The sequence below is a fragment of the Choloepus didactylus genome, chromosome 9 (genome assembly GCF_015220235.1).
Source record: "Choloepus didactylus isolate mChoDid1 chromosome 9, mChoDid1.pri, whole genome shotgun sequence".
NCBI lineage: Eukaryota > Metazoa > Chordata > Mammalia > Pilosa > Megalonychidae > Choloepus > Choloepus didactylus.
The window spans coordinates 72,506,027-72,528,095 of record NC_051315.1 but is presented as its reverse complement, the minus strand read 5'-3'; the positions used below and the strand labels follow the sequence as shown (position 1 = coordinate 72,528,095).

The window sequence follows — 22,069 nt, the reverse complement described above, 5'->3', positions numbered from 1 at the left end:
TCAGGGACACTTGGGAGTAGACAGTCTGTAAGATGAAGAGCAAGAGGGACTCTGTATTCGTTGGGAGAGCGAATCACTTGACCGTGAAGGTCCCTTCAGATTTCAGGAGTCTATGATTCTGTTTATAACAAATAACTCATTACCTCAAGGACAAAAAATAGTTGTCCGTGAGTTCCTATACTGAAACAATGTGTACATTCAAAACAGCAGCAATATTCTGTATTTATACAATAACTGAGGAAAGGGAGTTCAGAATCTCCTCAATTTTAAGAAGGTTGGACTCAATTAATAGTTATATTTGGAGCTCACCATACAAAAAAATATGTTCCTAAAACAGGAGCAAAAGACCAAAGGAAAGATCAAAATACAACATGATTGTGAGGAGAATCCAAGTGAATCATATTAGATGCCGCCGGTGTGGGATGCACTGGAAGTTAAAAGCATGGGCTATGAAGGAAGGCAGCCTGGTTTCAAATACTTGCTTTGCCAGTCCCAAGGGTGCAACATTGGCTATCTCTGTAATAGGGATAATAATTCCTATCCCAGGTTGTCATTGGGAAAATTCAGTGTTGGTAGAATACTCAGCAGTGCCTGGTACATAATATGTGCTCAGTAAATGTTATCAGTTGTTAGTATTACACTTTTTGTGGAATGTAGGGGATAGGTAATCTCATAGGCAACTGAGATTTCTGAAATTATGCATGGAGCCAATCCAGCCCTTCTGGTGAAAGGAAGTCATCTCATGTTTGGTTTTGAAAATGGGCAGAGGATTTTAATGACGAATTAATCTTTTTATGATTTAGGTTGATGTGGACATGGTTTTAAAGGGAGAAATGCGTTGCAGATACACACCTCAGCATCCTTCTCTTTTTACTCCATTAGATAGCCATTCTGTATGTTGGGGGGTAGAACCACAATTTCATCTATTTATTTTTTTCTGGAGTTTCTCAGTGACATTTTTACCAGAAACTTTTGTCTATCCCTCTTTCATTCTGTGAAGACTATAAAGCAAGCAAATGGTCAAGTTTAAAATGTAATGCCTCCAAAGATTTGGTCTTCTGCTTTTCTTGATTCACTAATTTTGTATCTATCTGTATCTGTATATAAATCCATGTGGGCTTATATTGTGAGTACAAGCCAAACCAAACTATGTGTAATACGTCTCTGTTGAAATCAAATCTCAATTGCTGGTAGAATTCAACCTAATTCAAATTGTCAGAAAATTCTAGTTTTAAAGATATAGTTGGCCAAGATGCCTTTTTCTTTCAGGATGCTATTAAAGCTAAGAAAAAAATTTTTGAAAAATAGTGCAGTTTATTAGGAAGGACAAAGATGGTGGCATTAGGTATAACAGGATTCAAGTACTATTACTATAACATATGAGTTACAGTATAGTCTTTGGCAAATTATGTAACTTTTCTGAACTTCAGTTTCCTTGAATATGAAATGACGGTAAGAGAAGCTACATTCTAGGCATGTTACATAAGATTGACTGAAATAATGCATTTAAAGTATATTTCCAGCACACAGTTAGTGATTGATAAACATATGTCAGCTTTCTTCACTTTCCACACTTTCTTTAAGGTCAGTTGGTGAAAATAGCAGATGACAGAAGATTGACTTTTTTTTGACCAAAGAGCAGGAAGAAGGCTCATAATGATACAAAAATAAAGATACATAATATCTAAGATAGGCTTGATTTCCAATATTTTATTCTGGCATTGGGACATAGATCAGATGATACGGTAGACAATGTGTCCAATATTGAGCTTGGGAAATAGGATCACTGTCCAGTTTAAATCCTGTATGGTATATGAATTTAGGATTTAATTAAACAAATGTAGAAATAAATTATGGTAACTATGTCATGTCATAGAATAATAAATAGGCATGATGCATTGATAGGGAAAATAAGTATTTCCAGGGATGTGGTTGGCAATGATAGATCATTAAATGGACATGACTGGAAGAAAGAGTAGCAGCAAAGGGAAAATCTGAAGCTGGGATGAATTTTTTGAGGAACAAATGGATGTGAGGGTATAAATATATATGATCTGTATTTATTCTCTCTGCCATTAACTTAATTTTGTTTGAGAAATGTACCTTTGGATTATTTACACAGAGCCTAGCACACACACTATTGAAAGCTTGGCAAACTCAGTGACTGCTTCTATTCAAAGTTGGTATGAGTCATGATTATCTCTTTTGCTGTCTAATTCTAAAAGCTCGGAGAAGTAAACAGGTCAGTATTTAGGAATTTTCCATTTACTGACATTGATTCGATTCATTTCTTGGTGGTACTTTTGCACATTTATTCATGGCATTACTGGAAGCTAAAGGCAGACTTAAAAAAAAAAACTAATTGACTTTAGAGTCAACTTGAAACCAAGCTTAAAATATGGAGGAAAGCTGGTAATGATGACTCAGTACTGAAGCCAAGTTAATGATTCAGTGATGAATTTCAGAGCTGCAGAAAAATTGAATAAGTCTCAGGACACAGCTACCTTTGGGTTGCTTTTCACTGTCTAAGGAATTGCAGATAAGAATCTTTTTGGCATGTGTGGGGAATATGAGGATGTCTGAATCACATGGTTTAAACAGGGATACCATATCGATTATTACCTTGATTATAACCTTTCTTTTTATGTGATGGTGTGAACCTCTATAAATCAGGCTAGCATGCATGAACCATACACACTGTCTCACTTAACAATGTGCTCTGTAAAATGTGTGCTGTTGTGTGATAACTTAAGTCTGATGAAACGCTCTGCTTTTCCTTCCTTTTAGCCTGTTTGTTGAATATTCATCCGTCAAGTTCCTGTTCAACCATCTCTTTCTCAGTCCTCTGACTCAAAGGGAACCTTATATCAATGTTCATTTAACTACCCACTCTGGAAAACTTATTTCCTTTTATAGTAGATTTATATGCTGCTTGATTACATACTGAGTAGTGGGTGTTTGGATCTGTTTTAAATGATTTCCTTTGTTGTTGTTGTTGATGATGTTTTCACAGAGTGTCATACTCATTCAAAGGGAGTTGTTTGACTGCCAGCACTAAAGCCTGTTAGAACTTGTGGGAGTGCTAATTGGAGCCAATCAAACTTTACCTGACCTGCTTCTATACTTCAATGACAAACAGGAATTTCTCCCACTTAGGAAGCAGAAAGGCTCTGTTCTGATGGATGTACAAGGCAAGGGAGTTAAACAATTTGGGGAATGGTTTTCCTTGTTGCTTGAAGCTGTAAACCCCTATCTTCCTTATTAATTAGTTTAAGAAAATAATTCTGACATTTTATTATTGAATAAGTGGCCAATAAACCTTGTCTGACACAGCAGTCAAAAGAATCTAGTTAAAAATTTTTAACTGGGTAAAATCTGCTTTTTCTCCCTAAAGTAGAAGATATTTTAGGTCAAGTTGAGAACTATTTTCAAAGTGATTCTCAGATATATTGTCAATTTTAATATTCCCCATATATTTGTTCTCAGGTACATTGAGTTCCTGATTTAAAGACGTATAATTACAAGTATTTCAACATGAAACACAAACATAAGTATTAGAAAATGTTTTGAAGCATTGAAGGAGGCCAGTGATGCTCTGTTTTCAGAATCTTAGAGTGATACATGAGGAATAATTTATTTTCACTGTATCTAGACTGAGTTTATTTTTGAGGTAGTTAAGAACATAGTGAATTGTCTATGTTTCTGATCTTTTCCTTAGTTACTGCATTCTACAGAATGGATTTATTCATTCATTGAACAAATGAGTAAGTGAATAATTAACTACATAGCTCATGAACCAAACAAAGAAGGAAGCAAAGAACAGTGCTGTTGTTATCTGAAGTTCAGATGGAGTGATCAGAGAGGTCACCAGTCTGAGGAGGTGACACTGCAACTGGAACCTGGGCAGGAGGAAGAGCATTTCAGACAGAGGGAACAATATGTGCAGAAGAGGCAGTACAAAGTATGGAATACTCCAGGAACCAAAGACCACGTGGCCGGTGGGCAGTGAGCCAAGGGTCAGTGTTGTGAGATAGGTGGTGCAGGGAGGTGAAGTCCAGATCAGGCAGAAGTTTAATATCATAGAATAGTGTACTCACTGGGAACCCACCGAAATGAAAAGAAAACTCACTGGGAACCCACCGAAATGAAAAGAAAACTTCTTAATGGAATGGCAATACTGTGCTTTTCCCTCTTTCATTTCAGTGAATATGACCTTTTCCCAGTCACCCAGAGGCATCAATCCATGTGCCTCATTAAGGGATGGGGAATGGGAATAATGTTATTATAGATGAAAGCAAAGACAAGTAAGAAGCCCAGCTTTGAATATCTAAATGGAACTTTTGAGCCCCCAGAAGGCAGTAGTCCTGAAAGCCAAGCTTTGTTCCTCTTCATACCAAAAAGTGTTTCCTTAGTTCTTTAAGCTCTATCTAACATACATGATCCAAACTTGTAGACTTGAACTTTGCATCTTTACTACTCTGTATCAAATGAAATATATTGGATAAAGGGAATTCAGGACATAAAATAAGAGATTTTTCTTCCATGTGATTTGGAAAAAGCACACATCTCTGGCCCGTTAGGTGTAGAAAAGAGATGAATGGAAGGTGTCTGATACAAGTGGTCAGCTAAGGTAATTTGCTCTTTTACCTCAAAGCTGCTATTCCAGGTTGGGAGCATGTTTGGTTGAAGGAGAAAGCCTAAATTAGAGAGGATTTTGCCATGAGTTAGTGAGTTGGCTATGACCGAGTAAAAAGTGATGGTATGGTATGGATAATCCCGAGCCTTCCTAACTGCCTATGTGGGCTGGAGGGCTCACAAAGTCCTGCCTACCCTATGGGCATGCAGAAGTCAGCTGAGATGGAGCCAGTGGATTTGCTGTGAGCCCTCCATGGCCCACCATGGCAAGGAGTCAAGGGATCCTACACAGAGGTCACGGGTTGACAGCCTTGGTAGAGATCTAGACGGAAGATATGGCTGAGATTTAGAGGGTCCTATAGCATCAGCAAAACCTGAGATTGGGTTGAGCCAGCAGGAGATGACCATGGTTCCCAGACTGAGCCAACTGAACAGACCAATTAGATTTCAGCAGTAGATGTTAGCTGAGAGCCAAGCTACTAGACAGATAGGAGACATTGTTGTAGTGACCAGAGGCCCCAAAGGAGAGCAGGTTTTGGTCTGAGGCCACATCTTTCCTGCCACCTCACGGTCATGGAAGGCTACATCCCTATAAATCCAATCCCTCCTTGAAGAAAAACACTGGATAGGAGAAAAATTGAAAGACTGAGCATTTACCAGAATGACACTGAGTTATCAGAAAAAGAATATTTAAGAGAAGATGATGAGATAGCATTAATCATCACTTTGTTCCTGTATTCACTTAGTCAGTAAATAACCATTTAGTGCCTCCTCTACACCCTGCCCAGGGAATAAGGCAGACACTAATCCCCACCCTCCTGTAATTTACATTCTGGTGAGTGTAGCTCCAAGTTGCAACTAAAAGGGAAAAAGCCAAATAGGTTAATTGAAAAATAAAGATGCTTAAATTTATTGTCACATCTATATAATGGTGTACTTTATTTTTTAATCATGCAGCAATGGGGATGAAAAGTATTCTGGTGGTACATATGACCTCAATGGGTTAAGAAAAGCTAAAAATGACTTCCAAGTTTATTCTTGATTGGTTGCTAAGTTTAAATAACTTGACATTTTATCATAGGTCAGTCATAGAGTCACAGAATTTCAGAGCTAGAAGGGATATGAGAGGTCATTCAGTGCAACCTCTTAGTTTTACTTATAAGGAAACTGACATGCAGGGAGTTGAAGAGAAAATCCACCATAGAGCTGGAATTTGAATGTGTGTTCCTTGATTTTAGTTTAGGAACAGAGTTTCTGTTTGGATCTTAGTAGCAAATATCAATCAATTTTGCCTGTTAAGTTAACCTTGATGTCAGCAGGCCCTTTGGGAGAGTTTCTAGGACTGACTTTTATAACTATTAGGAACATAACAAGCAATGTAATTATATTTAAACAGGGTGTTTAAATAGTGGTCACCAAGATCACAACCTGCCCATTAGGGGGTAAAAGCCTGTGTTCAGAAATGAGGCATCTGAGTCCAAATCTCAGCTCTACAGTCTATTAACATATTAAGCATCTTAATCAGTTGTGAAACTTGTAGCAAGAAATCTGTTATAAGAAATGGGTGAGATGTTGAAATTGTGAATGATGTACCTTGAAAAGATAAATCCGATTTAAGTTATTTCTAAAATGTTTTCATTCTTACTCACTTACATGGAATTCTTGCCCCCACCCCCACCCCTACCCTCACCCCCTTATCCCCCAACCCTGTGGAATTAGTCCATCAGGAATAGTTCACACCCTGCCACTTAACTCGTGGTGTAGTTGACCAAGTGGGCTTCACTTTATTGAAGCAATATTTATAGCCATGACAAATGAAAAGTATGGCAGTGTCTGCATTTAATGCTTATTTTTCACTTTTTCTTGGTTTTATTGTGGTCTAGGTACTTTTCTGGGCAAGTATTACATGTGCACATTTCATCTTTCATATGTGATTACATCAGGAAAAAGATTGAGAAAAACTGAACTGGAGTTCAGGTGTATGAGCTACCGTAATCACAGATAGGGCTAGCTCTAGCCTTGGTGGAAGATGGACAGACAAGATTGAGAAAGCAGTTCAATTTTTTATTTAAAATATCATGTATGTGTACAGTGATGACTTAAATTGCCATCCAATCTGTTCTTACATTCTTTTTCCCCTCTTCCACTGAGTTTGAAATTCATGTAGATTTATAACTTGTGACATTGTGTTGAAAAATAAAGAACACAGACTTCATCTCAGACTGAGTTTTGAGTAGACTTATCTGGCAGAGTGATAATCTGCAGATACATTCATTTTCAGAGTTTGGGCTGGCATAAGACTCCATGATCTTTCCTCCACTGCATATTTTGACACTTCTATATTACAGACAGAACCAGAGAACAGATTATTATATGAAAAGACAAGAAAAAGGAAAGCTTACCTGTTTTTCAATAATGTTCAACCCAAAACACCATGGCACTCTTCATATCCATTCAGTTGAAAAGTCATGTGTATTTTATCACACGACATGAGTTGGTTAAGATGCTATATTGACATATTTCAGCCAAATGTGTTAACAAATTAATCTAACAAATATTTATCGAATACTTATGTTAGACTCTAACAGTGCTGAGTGGGGGGAGGGGGGGGTTGTGTGAATTCAGGTGAAAGTGTTGGGCACAGTCATGCTGAGAGCCCGCCACAACAGGAGTGATTTACATACTATTTTCTGACAGCCCCCACCCCTGAAAAACTGTTTATAATAAATTATATTTAGTCTGTTTATAGGAGAGTGGAGTTGGACTGCAATAAATTTTCACATTTGACACACTGCAGTTGTGTTAATTTAAGGAACATGTTTTTCTAATTCATGCAACAATAGAGAAGTATTTTCATCTTATTCATTACTATATTTAAGTTGAATAAACTAATAAGGCAAATTTTGCCCCAGTATTAAATGCTCTTTGAGAAAAAGTTAGTGAAAACATTTAAGAAGTACATGTTTTTTCTCCTCTGTTCCAAGTGAATAATTTAATGTTATCTTCTTACTGTTTTTTAGGTTCTAAGACTAGGTTTAAATATAGTGTTTGCTGTGAATGTGAATTTAAACTTTCTACCTCAGTCATTAAGAGGAAGAAAAATAAACCTAATGCATATAAAGATACTGTGGGTTTCCTATGATTAATTTAACAGCTTTCAGGTTCTACAGCTTATAATCAAGCCTTTGAGCCTCAAGTTGAAGTGTATATTTGCTGGTCATTTAAACTACAGTTTGGCCATATATATGTAATTTGTGTTAAATTTCTTCCATGATGTTCATGAAGAAATCTTCCTTTTCTAATTTTAAAAGTGGAAGAAATGAAAGTTATTTTAAAATATATGATGGACTTATTGTTTTCTTGGATTGTTCCTTAGGAGTAATTATGATAAATCAATAGTAATGTAGGCAAACCATAACCACAGAACTTGAATGCCACCCAGAAATGCAAAATTCCTTCCAGAAACCTATGCAATGTGTGATTATTTATGTACCTTCCTATATGCAAAGAAAGCCAAAGTATATGATTATACTAAATCATCTACCCCAAGGTCTGCACATCAGACTGTGTATAGATGGTCTCCGTATTTAACTGCTCTATTGGACACATGAATTTATGATTAGATGTTTATTGGTGGTAAAAGGATGATTGATTTAGAGATCATTATATAAAACATATCTATATTAACATATTTTATATATGTAATATAAAATTATCTTCCTTTTAATTTATGACTTCCTTATTTATTTATAACTGTGCATAATAAATGTGTAGTTTCTGGAGTATCAGATATCATAATTTCTGTGGTGTTTCTTTGCAAAAGCAGGCTAATCATATTTAGATATAGCACCATGGTATCCTAAAGCTGGAAGGGAACTTAGAGTTCAATTAATACATATCCTCACTTTACAAACAAGGAAACTGGGGTTCAAAGGTCAAGAAATTTACCCACAGTGGTCCAGCATGAACTTGACAGAAGTAGGATTAGAACCCATTTATTTTTATTTTTAGTTCAGTTGTCTCAGATATCTTCCATTTCTTTGAATTAGAAAGCTGCTCAATAAAATTAGTGATTTCCATTAAATTTCCCTCCTCTTCATTATGTCTCTTATGGGAGAAAATAAAATGATTGTTTTGCTCCTGTGGAAGTATTTGAGGAGCACTAAGGACTACAGATAGAACCCAGAAATATCTTATCCCATCATTTGATTCTCATTTTTACGGGTTATTCAACTAAGGGCATGTGTGTTACTTAGATTTTTTCATTTAGGAAATCATTACATGTATGTTTTACAAATATTTTTAAGTAGTTTTGAGATATATTCATACATCATACAATCCATCCAAAGTACACAGTCGATGGCTGTTAGTATAATCACAGAGTTGTGCATTCATCACAATTTTAGTTTTCATTACTCCCAAAAGAAAAACTCAGTACCCCTTATAACCCCCTATTATTGACACTAGACATTGGTGTGGTTCCTTTGTTACGACTGATGACAGAATATTAAAACATCACTGTTAACTATAGTCTATAGTTTGCATTAGGTGTATTTTTCCCATGTACCACCCTATTATTAACATCTTGTAATAGTCACGTACATGTGTTCTAGTTCATGAAAGAACATTCTTATATTTGTACTATTAGCCACAGTCATTGCACCATTTTACATTCCCACCAGCAGTGAATGAGTGTTCCTATTTCTCCACATTCTCTCCAACACTCACAGTTTTCTGTTTTATTTTTAAATAGTGGCCATTCTAGTAGGTGTGAAATGATATCTTGTGGTTTTGATTTGTATTTCTCTAATAGCTAGTTATGTTGAGCATCTTTTCATGTGATTTTTTAGCCATTTATATTTCCTTTTTGGAATAATGTCTATTCAAGTCTTTTCCTCATTTTCTAATGGGATTGTCTTTTTATTATTGAGTTGTAGGATTTCTTTATATTTCTAGATATTGAACCCTTATCATGTAAGTGGTTTCCAAATATTTTCTCCCACTAAGTAGGCTGTCTTTTCACTTTCTTGAGAAAGTCCTTTGAAGCACAAAAGTTTTTAATTTTGAGGAGGTCCCACTTATCTATTTTTTCTTTTGTTGCTTGTGCTTTGGGTATAAAGTATAAGAAACCATTGCCTACCATGAGATCTTGAAGATTCTTCCCTACATTTTCTTCAAGGAGTTTTATGGTCCTGGTTCTTATATTTAGGTCTTTGATCCATTTTTGAGTTAATTTTTGTGTAAGGTGCAATTAGGAGTGCTCTTTCATCATTTTGCGTATGGAAAGCCAGTTTGCTCAGCACCATTTATTGAAGAAACCATTCTGTCCCATCTGAGTGAACTTGGATCCTTGACAAAAATCAATTGACCATAGATATGACGGTCTATTTCTGAACCCCCAATTCAATTACATTGGTCAATATATCTATCTTTATGCCACTACCATGCTGTTTTGACCACTGTAACTTTGTAACATGCTTTAGAGTCAGGAAGTGTGTCCCCCAACTTCATTCTTTTTTTTCAAGATATTTTTGGCTATTCAGGGCCCTGTAATCTTACAAATAAATTTGACAATTGACTTTTCTATTTCTGCAAAGTAGGCTGTTGGAATTTCAATTGGGAATACATTGAATCTGTAAATCAATTAAACATTTTAATCATACTTTGAGATAAAATACTAACAGTAGTGATTGAATAGGCATTTTGTTAGTGATTCAGATACAGGAAATCCTGATATGGAACTAGAGCAAGAGTTTCTGCAGTGAAAGTCTTAGTCTTCCAAATAAAACAATTTTTAATGTCATCAGTGTTTCAGCCATTCACACTCTCTCTTATACCTGCTTGCCTTTCTTTTTAATGCTATAAGTAAAACTTCAATTTTATAAAAAAAAGACACAGGCATTAGGGTGTGTGTATTTGGAGACTTTTATAAATTGTGTTTGTGTGTGTGTGTGTGTGTGTGCATGCATTTTTTTCTCTCTTTTTTTTTTGCAGTGTCCCCTCCTAGTTGGAAAATCAGTTTGGGTACAGACATCTGGGTACAGTGTCATCAATAGGGTCGAGCAATTTTTGTTTTTCTAAGTTTCATAGCTCTGACCAGCTTCACATGCATAGGCTTCTATCAGTTGAAATGGCATCTTCATCTTCAGCCAAGTGTAGGTTATTAGGTTATGAGAGCCAAAAATGACGAGTTCAGTGTGAATAAAAACCAGATTGTAAAATAATTATAATCGCTTGAAGCTGAGCCAGCCATGCAGCCTGAGCCCATCTTTCTTCATTAATTTGTATACAGTTCTTATTTTAACAGAACAAACTTTCCGAGGGTACTCACATGGGACTGCTGAGCCAGCTGTACAACTTTTATTTTGAAGAAAAAAGTTGAGCCTCAGAGCAGCGTATTTTAAAGACAGGGAGGGACTTAGCCTTTCCAAACTTGACCAGCATGTGGAAAGAGTGCTCTCATGGCTGCAATAACTTAGGGAGCTCCTACCTGGGTGACACTTGGGGTAGGAAGTTTTCCGGGTGTTTGGTTCTGTCTCCGAGGGTCCTGTGCACTCTGCTGGACCAATGTGACTTCTGGTGGTTTTGCACACCCGGCTCTGTGGGGGAGTGCCCCGGCGTGCCTATCTCATGTGGCCTCTATGGACACACTGCTCAGCTGGCAGAGAGCAGGAAAGTGTTCTCCCAGCACCCAAAAAGAGAAAGGAAACTCCTTTTTCCTTCTGGGCTCCTAGCAGCACAATAGACCAGGATAAACTCCCACTTTTCCTCCCTGGATTTTCTGGAGTGGTTTCCAGGAAGAATTTAAACCTTCACCTTTAAATGGATGACTATGTCACTATCAGGAAGAAACATCTCCAAAGACCCATCTTTAGGTAAGTAATGCTATATCCCAGGTGACTGCAGGGCTGTCAGGAACAATAGTTTCTCTCCTTCATCCTAAACTTGGGAATTTTGGCACTAAGTTGCAGCAAAGTAATGAAGTGTGCGTCTCAAGTTTAACTTCATACCGAAGGAGTCCTTCGTCTTTTTCTCTTTTCTAAAACTCCACACAAGTTCTTATCAACTCTTGAAAATGTATTTTTAAAACATCTTAGCTATTCAAGAACGTAAATGACATAACACTGGAAAAACTTGTGAAGCATTATGCAATCCCTAGCTGTTTTCGATGGTTGCACAGCCCTTTAAATAGGAAACACTGTTCTTAGTTCTTTGAACTGATTACACTCAGGAGGCAGTGTTTAGTGCTGCGAATGCTACACCTTTCCGGAGTAATACATAGGGAGATAAATTTGAATATAATAGCTACTATACCAGAGTGCACATTTTGTAGCTAGTTCAGCAGTATCAGAACAGCAGTTAAGGAAACAATAGGACAGTAGAAGAAATTTTACACTGTACTGGAATCTGTGGATTGACACTGAGGTGGAATTTGTGGCCAGGCAAAATGTAGATACAGTAAAATGGATTTAGCTAAAGTTTTATTTTTACCGGAAAGATGCTTTTTCTCTAAGGGAACAGCAGTTTCTTCTTTGATTCTTTAAATCCCGATTCTTTAAAGTTAACTGTAATGTACTTTATAGTTCAGAATTTGCAATTATGAGTTTTAAAGTAGATATAAAATTAATACAAAAAATATCTGCCTCATAAAACAGATTTTATTTAAAAAAGAAGTAAAAATTATATATTCATTTTCTGCCCCCCTCCAATAATATTTTAAACATAGCTATGATACTATAGGATGCAATCCTTAATGTTCAGTTGCAGTCACTGGTTGTTGATATAAAATTAGCCACAAGAGAATAGAAATTTTTTGATGGAATCCCTGGCATTCTGTGGTTGTTGCATAATAAGAGTGGACCTCAAGGGGTATAATTTTAAAAACTGTGGCCATTTTTATCTGTCAATTAAGCATTACGATAGTATTATTGATTGCAGCAATATATTTTTGTAATGCTTAAAATAAAATGCTTGATCTATCCTGCTTTAAAACTTCTTTAAATTATTTTTAAGTCCATGTTTTAATATAGTAAGCATATGTCTACTTAAATATGTATTTGTAAATCTTATGCAGTAATGGCTGTAACAACCAAAAAAATCCAAAATGACCCCCAAAATACATATTTATCTGCCATATGTCCTGAAAAGTTCTCCCAACCATATGTGGTTAATCTCTATTTTCTCTTAGTTGCAAGTGCTACTTCAAAAAGGCATGACAGTTGGACATATGATTCCATACTCCATCCTACTGTGGCATCTTTCAAAGAGGACACCTACAGCAGTGCAAGGCAGGGTTGTGCTGGATGAAATCAGATCCATTTAGCCATCACCTTTAGTGTATTACCCCATTGCTGGGGCGCTCCTGGGATTGAGGCAGGTTTCCTTCCCCACTGGTCTCTGCCAAATCTTGATCCCTTCCTGATCAACTACATGCTTAAGTGCTGCTTGCAGGTGGATTGCAATTCTACTGCACTTCTATTCCTTTTTTTTTTTTTTTTAATATAAAGGACAGATCCTCTATGGAAGCTGAAATTCCTTACCCAGATATTTAGAATCAAATTTGGTAGATTCAAATGACTGCTTCATGATCCTGGTGATGTAAAAAAAATGCACCTATCAAAAAGACCATACTTTGACTCAGGCAGTTGTTTCAAGCAAGTGTAGAAATGGATCTCTGCCTGAAAACAGTTTGTCTTAGTGTGGCGTGGGATGGATTGGTCAACTGGCACAGTGACATCTGGCTTTGTTTTTGATGAGATGTGATTTTGATGAGGGAAAATGGAAGTGGAGAGTATCTTGAAGAATTAAAATGGCTAGGCATAATGCTCCAGAGAAAGGTTTGGACTGATCTTTAATACATACAGCATGGGCTTCTGGAGAGGTAGTTGTGCTTTGGGACATTCAGAGAAGTGGTTAAGCTTACCTTTAGTACCTTTGCCCCTATCCCATGCTCCAGTTCATTTTCTTTGTCAGCCTCCTTTCCTGGGTGCCCTCTTCCCTTAAGCTGTGCCTTGGCTGTCCACTGTTTCACATAGACTCATCTTGCTCAGGGCTGCCCATTCTAGCCAGAAACCCGTGTACCAGACCTTTCCCTGTAAATACTCACTTGTTTGCATCACCCCACCCCCACCCCACACCCGCCATCAAGGGCTTTGCACACTGGTTCTCAATCCACTTGATCAGCAAATCTGTGCTAATCTGTTTCCATATGTGCCAGTTACATGTTTAACTGAAATTTTGTGAAAATAATATATTGGCTGTTTATAAATAATTCATTTAAAATTTCAGACATTAAGATAGAGCAGTCCTGGAAGGTTTTTTTGTGTGCGGAAATATCAGACATATTGACAAGCTTACAAATTTCAATATACAGGCAACTGTCTTCTACAATTGAACCCACAGCTGCAATTCAGGTAAATAATCTGACATTATCTGATTGACTGCAAATGTCCAGATACTGTGTTAGGGCACTTTGGAGTTCAGACATGAAAACATCCTGATCTTTGCTCTCATATGACATATTACCTAGTATATACCTAGATAACTATGGTACAGGACAGGCGATGCACTCCAAAAAGGAGGTAACCACTGGGAGATTATAACAGAACAGACCAATTTCAGTAATGCCGAATTCTGGCACCTAAATGTTCTGAGGGAACTGAGAACAAGAATTTTCTTTTTAAGTTTAATTTCTGAGACTGAATTAACAGCAACAATATTCCATCAAAACAATCTTTCTAAATTTCAGAAAGCAAAAGTGATCCAACAAGTGTTAAAATTTAATTGAGAGATTTTGGGGTATGTGGCAGACACTGAAATCTTCATAGCTGGCCAAGGTAGTGGGGAGGACTGGGAGGAATATAAGTAAAATATTATTTATATTCTGTCTCTAAGAAAGTCTGTGTCTCCCACAATAATGACTCCCAAATCATTTCACAGAGCTAGGTTATCCAGTCTATTTTTAAAAATCTTCCTTGGAAATTTTAAATGTAAATTTTCATGCCAGGTCTGTGAGGCAAGGAGCAAAGGCAAAGTTTCTTTTATGGTCAAGGCCAGAGTTGATCTCGTAGAACTTTAGGATCAATGAGAATGTTCTTCCCTGAACATTTACAAATGGTGAATCCTGAACACTCATTGTGGTTCTGTCTGCAGACAGCCTTGCAGTTCGGGCTCCTGTAGAGGAAAGATGATGCTCCCAACTCTCAGGAGAGAATACATCAGCTACTATAATTTTCTAGGAAAGAAACACAATCACAAAAATATATTGACACTTTGTCAATCAGCAACAGTGAGCTTTGTCTTGTCCCCCAGCACTTATAGAACAACTTGAAGTAAAACTACATAGATCTTTAAAATCCAAGATGTGAATCTCCACTTGATATCAGAGATCTATCGATACCTTCCTTTAAGCCTTCAAAAACCACTGTTTTCCCTAATACCAGAGAATTTTATACCTTGATCATAATAGCTATCACCTTATGTAGATAGATTCATTAATTTATGTTTTAATATTAACACTTGTGCCTTTTATCAAGTCATGGTATACACATTCAAATGATGTACTGTATAAATTCAGCAAAACAATTGCTGAAGGCATTTCCGTCTTATTGCATACTCATGTTGCTTAGTAATCTTTCTAAATTCCCACATGATACATCAACCTTAAATTCTGATACCAAGAAAAACTTGTTTCTCCAATAAAATTAAGTGAACATATTTCTTATCTGAATTTCAGTGCCACAAAGTGTTCATGTCTGGGTTTTTGTTATAATAGTCTCCTCCAATTTGATTTGATGTTTGGTTCTATCAATTTCTATTATCTGTATGTACATCTTTTCCTGTTTATTCCTTCAAATAGAAATAGGTGGGGAGTAAAATAAATAATTAAAATGATTCTTATATGTTAAACCCTTTTTAATGTTCTTTGGAACCAGCACCTTTTTGAACCTCTTTCATGGTTCAAAAGTGAATAAGTTATTTTTGTACTAATTTTCCATTAGAAGCAGTGCTAAAAATCCATTAAGAAAATCATGCAAATAGTTCTTTATGGGCCATAGACATGAGCACCGGTCTGTGCATCCAGGAACTGAGATAATAGAGTATCAGCCAAATAGCTGCCAGGGCCAAGACTAAATGAAAAATCCTTTGGGGATCTTCACAGAATTTAAGAACACACTGTTTCTTCTTTTTATGTCTTTTCAAAAGTTTTATTTTTACAAGTATCTATTAGTAGAGGAGTTCTGAGTGTGTTTTTGGCTGGCATATCCTATTCACATAGAGATGTGGAAAGCAGTAGGGTGAACTAGGAGCACTTAGGAAAAGAACGGCAGATCCTAATTTTGTTTGTGAGCCTAGTAAAGATGGTTGGTCACCCATTGCTGTGTTTAAATTCTAATTTCAACATTTATGGTCTATGCTTTATAGAGGAATATCGTAAGATTTTGGGTATGTATTTAAAATCATCAGCCTTTGGAGTGTAATAATTTTTATGTTTCCCACATTTAAGCTCAGTGTATTAACATCAGTGTTAAAGCTGAACCAGAATTTACTAACATGCAGGGGTCATAATTCTCACTTTACATTTTTGCACATTAATGAGGTATAGCACCTGACTGACTTTGCCCATTTATTGTGGTTTTTTAGGCAACATGTCCAAATAGAATTAAGTTATTAAAATGTTTCAAGTTCATTTTCTCAGTCTTTTGGAAACAATAAAACACCTGGCAAATAATGTAAAATGTAGTCACTTTAAAGCTTGAAGAAATTGTAATACATTGTTGGATATTGGTATTTTTATTTCATAAATATTTAATTATTATGATACTTTTTGATTTAAGCCTGATTTAAAACTTCCTCTCACCTTTAGAGAGAAATATAATTTAGTACAGTCATCAGAGGGAAAAGAAATTACACAGATAAAAATTAAGTGTGAGCTGCTGAAGTTTTATATTAAATATCTCTTATTTTAAATATAATTAGCTACCTCATAGGAAAAACTGTAAAAATCAAATACGAAATAGAAGTGCAATTCTGTATTTATGAAAATGACCACTTTTCAGCTCTAAAGTTGAAAGTGGTTGTGAATTTATTTATTGGTGGTGAGGTGAGGAAAGAGAAGGAATTTACCTGTAAGGTTGACTTGGTCATGGAAAGTTAGCTTCAGGGTTTTGATTTTTAACGTCAGTGATTCTTTTTATGTAAATGATAATTATGTGAAAGAACAAAACAGTTTTATTTAGGTCATTCCCTCTTCCTACGAAAGTGAAAAACACACCTAGAAAATAGACATCGTGAAACCAACTTAAAGGTTTTGACTTTATAGGCTGCCATCTATATCCCTAGGTCAGAATGTAATTACTCATGGTCAATGGTGGTTTTATGACTTATAGAGCAAGGAGCGGAAACCAAGTGATCTTTAAAATAGATAACAAAGATCAAAGCAAAACAAGGGACACATTTGAATGTAAGGAGGTAATGTTTATCATGAAAATGATCAACATCACTGTCTTTTTTTGTTTCTAGTAGTGCTAAAAGTAGCTCTAATTTGTTGGTAGTCAGCACAAATAGATAAAAGTAATTTTTTGTGTGTTTTAATGTCAGGCAGTAAATAATTTATTCTTTCTGGTATTATTTTGACTGCAGTAGACAAAAGTTTAAATTCCCTCCAATAAAATTATCATTATCATTAGCAGTAGGTATTAAATTAATATTAATAACTACCATTTATTGAAACTTTATTTTTAGGTAAGTTACATATATTTAATCTTCATAGTAATTCTATGAGGAGGTATTAAATCTATAGTTAATAATGTTGCTTATGGAACCAGGAACAAGGGGCAGATTAAAACATTTGAAAGTGTCCCTTGCTCAGGATCTGCATAAATCCTGTTTTATAACAGCTTGGTGATACTTGCATTTATCTTGGACTTGGGAATGACTTAAAGTGGCTTTTCAAAGATTTGGAATGTTTGAAATAAGGAATATTAAGAGTATGCAGGTATAATGAAATACTGGGGATAATATAATGGTTTTGTAAAGCCTGTGACACACAGTGTTTGGGTAAAAAGCAATGTAAAAAATAGTCATGTCATGCTGGTGGATACTTGTTTTAAAAGTGACCTGTAGGTTTGTAGAGATGGAATAAGGTTAAAACAGTCTGCAGTATTTATAAACCCAGTCTCTTCAGTTCTGTGACTGGACATAATACAATTTTGACAGTTAGTTCTCATGGGAAAGCTTCAGTTTATTTATATATTTGATTACGGCCACCAGGACTTGAGCTCTAATTGAGGAAAATCCAACATTTCCTGAATTGGAACTGCTGAAAGAGTATGGGGTAATTCACGGTGCTTTTGAAGGAACAGATGGTAATGCTTCCAGATTTATCTTTGTAAACATCCCAAGCCTGCTCCATCAACCATACTTTTGCTATGAGAGATTTTAGTTCTTGAGTCAAACTGTCTGCCTTTAGAGTTTTGGAAATTCTAACTTTTAAGATCTCAGCATGGGATTTTAGAAGAGTTTTTTTTTTATTAAATCAAAATAGGTATTTATATATGAATTATATATTTATTAACCAATTGTTTATGTGCATTGACAGTAATGGGCTTTTATCATAAAAGCCATCACTTTAGCTTTAAAAATATTAATATTTACTGTAATTATTTAAAGGTCAAAGAGCTTGGAAAAAACTGTTTAAAGACCAATGGTAAGGAAAAACAGTTGGACTGTGTCTTAAATATACAAAAGTGGCAATTTTAGGTGTCCTAACTGAGGAAAGAAAAAATCCTAATAGGTCACTTTTAATGTATATAATTAAATTAAAATTTGGATGAAAGTAGGGAAATGTGACAATCTGGGAGCACCTATTCATTAGAGGTCTTCTCTAACAAAGATTCCAAATGCTTATATCTATTCCAGTGATGTGATACCTTGGCAAAACAACTTAAACAGAAAAGACACTCTTGCTAATTTCTGTGCCCACTAATTAAGCAGTTGATGTTCAGTCCAGCTGCATCCAATTGTTCCTTGACTCTGAGATCTTCAGGCATTTTATCTGCATCTCCCTTACTGCATGTATCAAGTTTTCATGCTGCTGTAATTGCTTAAGTGGATCAACTCTCCTACAAAACTGTAAGTTCCTGAGGCTAGAATCAATATTGGAATTATTTTGTGTTTTCCATAACTTTTGGTACAGGGTATCTCATAATTAAGCACTTATCCAGTCATGAAACTTAAATGCCTAAAGGGACACGTCAATGCTGTAACTTTGTGAAGTAAGATGTGTTGGGAACTGAGGTCAATGGGAAAATGATGGAATCTAGAGTCGCATTTCTAAAATCACTGACAGACTAAACAAAATACAGCAGCATACTGCTAGCTGGTGGCCCTTGAAATGAATAAGTAATCAAATGAATAATTTGTTTTGTTAAGTCCTCACAGTGGTCATCTCTCCATTTTCAGAGGCAATGGTGGCCAGTAAAACTTGGCTATAAATTCTGGTAGCTACATCCAACAGGATTACTTGGGGAGTGGGTACTTGATTCTTGTTTCTAACACTAAAGAATGAGAAAACCAATGTATTCTACACATACCTGTACTGATAACCTCTATATAATTTTGCAGCCTTGAATGAATAGATTGGTAAATAAACAACTGTTGAATGAATGAAATACATTAATGCCATTTTGATTTATTCCAATATCAGAGACTCAGTGCCTGTAGCCCATTCAACCTTTGAACAACTATGATTCATTAGAAAGGACTTTCTTAAATTGAAATTTGTCTCTATAACTACCACCTTTGTTTTTTACTTCTCTCTTTTAGTGGAAAAAGACAGATCTAGACTCCCTCTTACAGGAAAGCCCTTCAAATATTGAAAACAGTATCAGCCCTTGCTGTGTACAAATCTTCCCAAAACATTCCTTTAGTTCATCCATAGTTTATTCAGCCATTGAAGAGATAGCACATAATTTGGAAATTTATTTCGTGTTGTTGAAGTTGTCTGAGTGACCAGTGAGGATAGGAAAAAAAATATATTGATAGAACAGTGAGGTACAGATGACTATTGTGTGATGCCCGTGGGTCAAATGTGGCTCACCTGACTGCAGGGTAACAGTGTGCCTGTGATTCCTGGTTTAAGAAAATGTTTCACCTAATTGCCTAACACATGAGCTATTATACTCATAATGACTGCACACATTTTCCCAGTTCTTTTTGGATGATTGATTTCCACTAAATGCCATGCTAACAGAGACTTGAGGAAATTAGTTATTTTAATGGAAGCTGAATATAATTAATTATGTAATTTTGGACAATTCAATTCCAATTCCATCAAAACTGTGACATGAAAAGGAGACATTGGAAATAGTAACCATAGAATACAGCTGCCATATGCATTTGAATTATATTTGAGTCACATCCATGTGTATTCTCTTGAGATATGTGATCACTATCTTATAAAAATTATTGTTTTTTATGGCATAAATTTGTTATAATGTGGTCTGTTACTGAACCCACCCTGCACCCTTTCAAAAAAGAAAAATGAAACCCAACATAATGAAATAATGTCAACTATCATAAATAAATGTCTCCATTAAAGCCACAAATTATAAATCAGTGATTCATGAAATGAATTTGTTTACTATTAACATTAGAATTACAGCTTACAAAACAATAGCAAAAACAGCTTCTGGAGCCACAATCTCAGAGAATCTGATTCAGGAGGTCTGGGGGTAGAAAGCTTTGATATAGCTTGACATGTTCCCCAGTTTGTGATAATTCATAGCTGGATTTGGTAACCACTTTCCTTAATGATGTAGTTTGTATACAAATAAGAATGGTAGAGCAGAATAATTTGGAAAAACTTTTAATAAGATCAGCCAAGATTTGGAACTATAAGCTAAGGTTTCTATTTTATTTTTTTTCATTCAGGATACTCTGCTGGTTCTGGGGACTGTGAATATGAAGAGGGCTAAGTTTCTTCTCTGAAAAATCTTAAACCCTCTTTTAGGATATAGGTCTATAAGTATGGAAACAAATTACAATGAGCTCTAAGCAATGGTTCTCAACCTTGGCTGTGTTTTAGAATCTCTGGAGAATTTTTAAAATCCCAATATCTAGGTCATGTCTCATAGTTATTCAATTAAAATTCCTGGGTAAGACCCAGGAATCAGTATTTTCTTAAGTTCCCATGGTATATCTAATGTACAGCCCAGTTTGAGGACTTCTGTCCTTAAGAGAAGTATACATGAAGTACAGTGTCAGAAGAGAGAATGAAGTGTTCTATTTCACCCAGGGTGTTTGGAGATTTTGGAGGAGAAACACTTGAGGGTGAATACTGAAGCATATGTAGGATTACAACAGATGAGTAGAGAAAGAAGAAAAGGACCATCAGGAAGAAGGCATAGCATGAGCAAAGACATGGGGATATGAAAGTACAAGATATGCTTGGGATGTTTCTGGAATAGAGAGAACTCCTGATTGGAGAGCACAGAGCTGAGTATCTATCTCTGCAGGAATTTGGAGCTGAAAATTTGGTTAGGGCTAGAAAGTTAGGAGCTGTACTGCATTTATTTTGTGAATAAAAAAGTAAGAAAGGGAGGGAGGGATGAAGGAAGGAAGGAAAAAAAGAAAGAGGAAAAGAGAGGGAAGGGGGAGGATGAGAGAGAGAGGAAGGGAGAGAAGAAAGGAAGGGAGGGAGGGAGGGAAGAAAGAAAAAAAGGAAAGAAAGAAAACCTTTCTCCAGGTTTGGACTAACAGGTAGCTAAGTAACCAAGGTCCGACCAGTGACCTACAGATGACTGTGCTGCCACCCATGTTAAAACTGATAAATCCTATGATAGGAAATCCTGTACTCAGCATTTCCAAAATACTGTTGTCATAGAACTCTGACCCCTGAGATACTCTCAAAACATCAAATAAATTTGGGATTTGCTGCCTGTCACACTCATTCTCTTAGAAATCTGCAAAGCATGTTAAAATTTTTGTAGTAAATCTCATTTGTTTACTCCAGTATTTCCCAAAACATAATCTATTTTTGCATAATGCTTATTAAATCTCCAGAAATTAGTATTCTAAGAGCATATTTTCATTCCCCTAAATTTTCCCAAAACATGCCTCCTTTATTTTTCTGAAATTCACTTTGCTTCAGTTGTCTTTTTCCTTCCTCTGATTATTATTTTTTTTTAAATTTATGTTGCCTGACAGGTAGTCTGACCTCATAGTTAACATTTTATATCTCCTCTTAGAGAAGCTAGACAAAGTTGTCTAGTTGAGAGAATGATGATGTATTACATAACTGGAATGGTGTGAGTTTTAAAAAAAGGAAGAAGAAATATTTTGAAAAGATTAAGAAATGATGAACAATGTCACATTATTGAAACAGCTGAAGATAATTTAAGAAATAACAGATGGGAGTTTTGTGTGGATTATC

General features: G+C 35.8%; 1 protein-coding gene across 2 annotated transcripts in view; it reads left to right on the top strand.

Annotated features, from left to right (window-relative positions):
• PDE1A (phosphodiesterase 1A) overlaps positions 1-22,069 on the top strand; it is a 460,100-nt gene that overhangs the window by 123,415 nt on the left and 314,616 nt on the right. Inside the window, exon 1 of one of the 2 annotated variants that reach the window (XM_037849349.1) lies at positions 11,074-11,510. The exons of the other annotated variant lie outside the window; for it this stretch is intronic. Coding sequence (XP_037705277.1) covers positions 11,458-11,510 — 53 coding nt within the window. The 5' untranslated portion in view covers positions 11,074-11,457. Of the gene's footprint in view, positions 1-11,073; positions 11,511-22,069 lie in introns of those variants that run through there. 2 annotated transcript variants of the gene reach the window in all.